This window comes from Sinocyclocheilus anshuiensis, unplaced genomic scaffold (assembly GCF_001515605.1).
Source record: "Sinocyclocheilus anshuiensis isolate Anshui unplaced genomic scaffold, SAMN03320099.WGS_v1.1 scaffold51, whole genome shotgun sequence".
In the NCBI taxonomy this organism is placed as follows: Eukaryota; Metazoa; Chordata; class Actinopteri; order Cypriniformes; family Cyprinidae; genus Sinocyclocheilus; species Sinocyclocheilus anshuiensis.
The window spans coordinates 3,371,791-3,375,181 of record NW_015548296.1 but is presented as its reverse complement, the minus strand read 5'-3'; the positions used below and the strand labels follow the sequence as shown (position 1 = coordinate 3,375,181).

At 32.9% G+C, this 3,391-nt stretch overlaps 1 protein-coding gene across 1 annotated transcript in view; it reads right to left on the bottom strand.

Annotated features, from left to right (window-relative positions):
- The window catches only part of LOC107656059 (succinyl-CoA ligase [GDP-forming] subunit beta, mitochondrial-like), a 124,305-nt gene that overhangs the window by 61,938 nt on the left and 58,976 nt on the right, over positions 1-3,391 (bottom strand). The window contains exon 7 of the mRNA XM_016443729.1: positions 538-634. Within this exon, the coding sequence (XP_016299215.1) occupies positions 538-634 (97 nt within the window). The remainder of the gene's footprint in view (positions 1-537; positions 635-3,391) is intronic.

Genomic DNA, 3,391 nt, shown 5'->3' with positions numbered 1-3,391 from the left:
TATATATATATAAGAACAAAAATACAGCCACAAAAGCAAGGAAAAAAGAAAGGAAAAAAGTAGAGAAAATGTGGTGGCACTTTTGTGACGGCCCCTATGAGGACTAAATCATTTTGCCATTATGGTGCAGGGCCGAGATGATTTCTCTCCCCTTCTTTAATTTGACAGGCTAATACTGCAGGCATTACCCTCTCTGGACCTACTGTATGTAATTTCATACCAATAAACGTTACAACATCCTACATCATTTCCTAACAGGTACCTATATAAAAAAAAAACAAGTGGAAATGGTATTGGGAGTAGCATTTGGTCATATTACGAGCATATTTGTGCCAGTGTTACGTGGGAGAAGCCCTGTAAAGTTTTGCTGAGGCAGCACTCTCCATAACCACGAGTTTGATAAAAACATTAGTGTGAAATGACATTTATCCTTGGAAGCTGCAAGGTCCTATTTGGATCTTTACAGAAGCTCTTATGCAATCCGTGAGCAAGCGATTTTGTCTGTCATTCACGCATGAACACACACGCACGTCTTACCTTGTCCCTCAGGTGTTTCTCCGAGCGGATTGACTTCGACTTGAGTGGCGTCGACTTTGAGGAACAGATCATAGAGTCGCTTAATCTGATCTGCAGCCTGTGACAGAAGCACAGAGAGCACTAATTACCCAGCTGCACAGCTCTGAGAGCTTATATAAGCCATTCAAACTACCTTGACATCTCTCAAGCACATCTGAAGACATATATACATTCTGGGTTATATATTGTACACTGTGCAATAATGAGGACGCATCGTTGACCAGACGCTTGCTCCGCTGGTCAGAACGGTCACTGGCAAGACAATGAGAAGTTGCCGTGGAAAACTTCAAACGTGACAGACATTGATTTGGAGTCAGTAGGGCCATTAACTCAGCAGGGAGTCACGGTGGCAGTTAATGCGTCCCTGCTGAGAGACATGGCAACGTCCAGCAGCTCTCTCCAATTCCCAGCGGCTATGCAAATTAGGCTTACGACTGGAAAACGGCTGGAAATTGGATAGTGAGATTTGCTAGTTATATGAGATTTTGTAATACATTGATTTGTTGATGATTTTGTATTTTGTGCTTTTTATAACAATTTCATAATACTATTATATATATATATTTTTTAATCCACAGGTTCTGTAACTTTTCGTACATTCATGGAAGATTTCATCAGATTTTTGCATTTCATAATTTTGTGATATTTAAATATTATTTGAAATGCAATTTTATTGAACATTTTAATATTTAATATTTCATCCTTTTTGTACATTTTACAATAATTTAATAAGTTTGTGATACTTTTATGTGATAATTTTATACTTCTGTAACACTGTTGCGAAATATTTTAGAATAATTCATATTTCCATGAAAGACAATTTTTTTAAGTTTTATTTTTTTTATCTGTTCTGCAAAGATTTCCTAATACTTCATGCTTTTGTAATTTCATAATACTTTGTCTTTTAGTAACAATACTGTCATATTTCGTATTTTTGTAACACTTTCATGGATCACTTCATACCTTGTAAGCAAACAATTTTTATATTTTGACTTTCACATTTCATACTTTTTTAGTACTTCGGTATTCTTTGTGCGTTTCACATTTCATAAATCTTTCATGATTTAATAGTTTTGTATTTTGCCTTTTAGTAACCAATTTGTTGATTTCCTAATATTTTTTGTATGTCCTGTTTGTAATACTTCAGTGGATTATAATATTATTTTATAGGATTGAATTAAGATTTCATAATGCTTTTACACTTGGTAACAAAATTCAAGCATTTTGGCTTTCCTAACTAAATTTTGCAATGCCATCATATTTCATGTTTGTAATACTTTTGTAGAGTTTGAATATTTCATAATTTTGCAACACTTTTATGGAAGATTACATAATGATTTATACAGTACTTTGTAACACATTTTAAGATTCTGTAACAATTCTGAGTTTTAATAAAATATTTTTTTCAAAATACATTTTTGCAATATTTTCAGGTCTATTTCTTTGTAAGGCTTTTTTGTTGTCGTTGTTGTTTAAATCACTTTTTTTTTTTAATCTGTGGTTGACTAATATTGATGGCTTTTATGCAAAAAAAACCAAATAATAATAATAATAATAATAATAATAATAATATATATATATATATATATATATAATTTTGCCTACTGTGCCTCTAAGTCTTCTGTGCAAACACGAGGGTATGGATCCTTTTTGACAAATTCAAATTCATGCTCATAATCACAGAAATCTCCTAAATTCCTCAAAATATAAAAAGTAAAAGGTAAATGTTATTATTTGCAAAGCATCCACAAATCTATTTGTTTTTGTTCATTAATTTCATTACTAAAGGCAGCATCTGCATCAGTTTACCACAGCTAAGGTTTGACGAGAGGTTAAGACAGGAAAGATAACCGACTGCTTATTGCTCTACACTTTGCTTTTTCATGTGCTTGCTGAAAGCATGTCATCCTAACAAATTCTACTTTCAAAGCGCTTAAGAGCTAAAATGACATCTCCCTTTCCCATAGCCAACGGAAGCGCATTTGATAATGAGCGCATGCTGACAGAAAACATTGTAGCGCTGCTCTCATCAGCACGCACAGGCGAGCGCCGGCTCTTATCGCTTATTGTCATATCGCTGCACTTCAAAGTGGTGAAGCTGAGTTAACGGTATACTGCATCCCAAACATTCTAATTAGCATTGACTCAAATAGATGCTCGCAAAAGATGCGCTGTAAAAGCATGACTTTAGAAGAGCCAAACTGACAAGCCAGACATTTAACAGTAATTTCCATAATGCCAAGCTTCTCCAATGTCTCCAACAAAATCATACACTTGTACACACAGAGAAACAATGTTGAGAGATTCTATAAGTTAACATGATTTAATTATGACATGAACTACTACAGATTCCTTTAAATTGCTTTAAATGTAAGGTTGGAAAACACTGATTCTTTACTAAATTTACCTGCCATTAGTTTTAATAGGAATATTTCCTCTATATGTCCTGAAGGGAGATGAGGTTAATATTACACATATGCCTTTTTTAAGAGGTTTCATAGATGCCCCTCTACTTTTTGTAAACAGTGTTTATATATAAAATCAACAGATGGATCTGAAAATAATTGGTAAATCATATTGTAATCTCAATTCACATCTGTACAAATATTTCAGACTTTTATAACACTTATGAATCATTTCATTTAATTATTTTTAACAAGTGCTGTCAAACGATTACTTATGATTAATCACATCCAAAATAAAAGTTTTTATTCACATAATATATGTGTGTTTACTGTGTATATTTGTTATGTATATATATAAATACACACACATACAGTATATATTTTGAAAATATTTACATGTATTAACATTT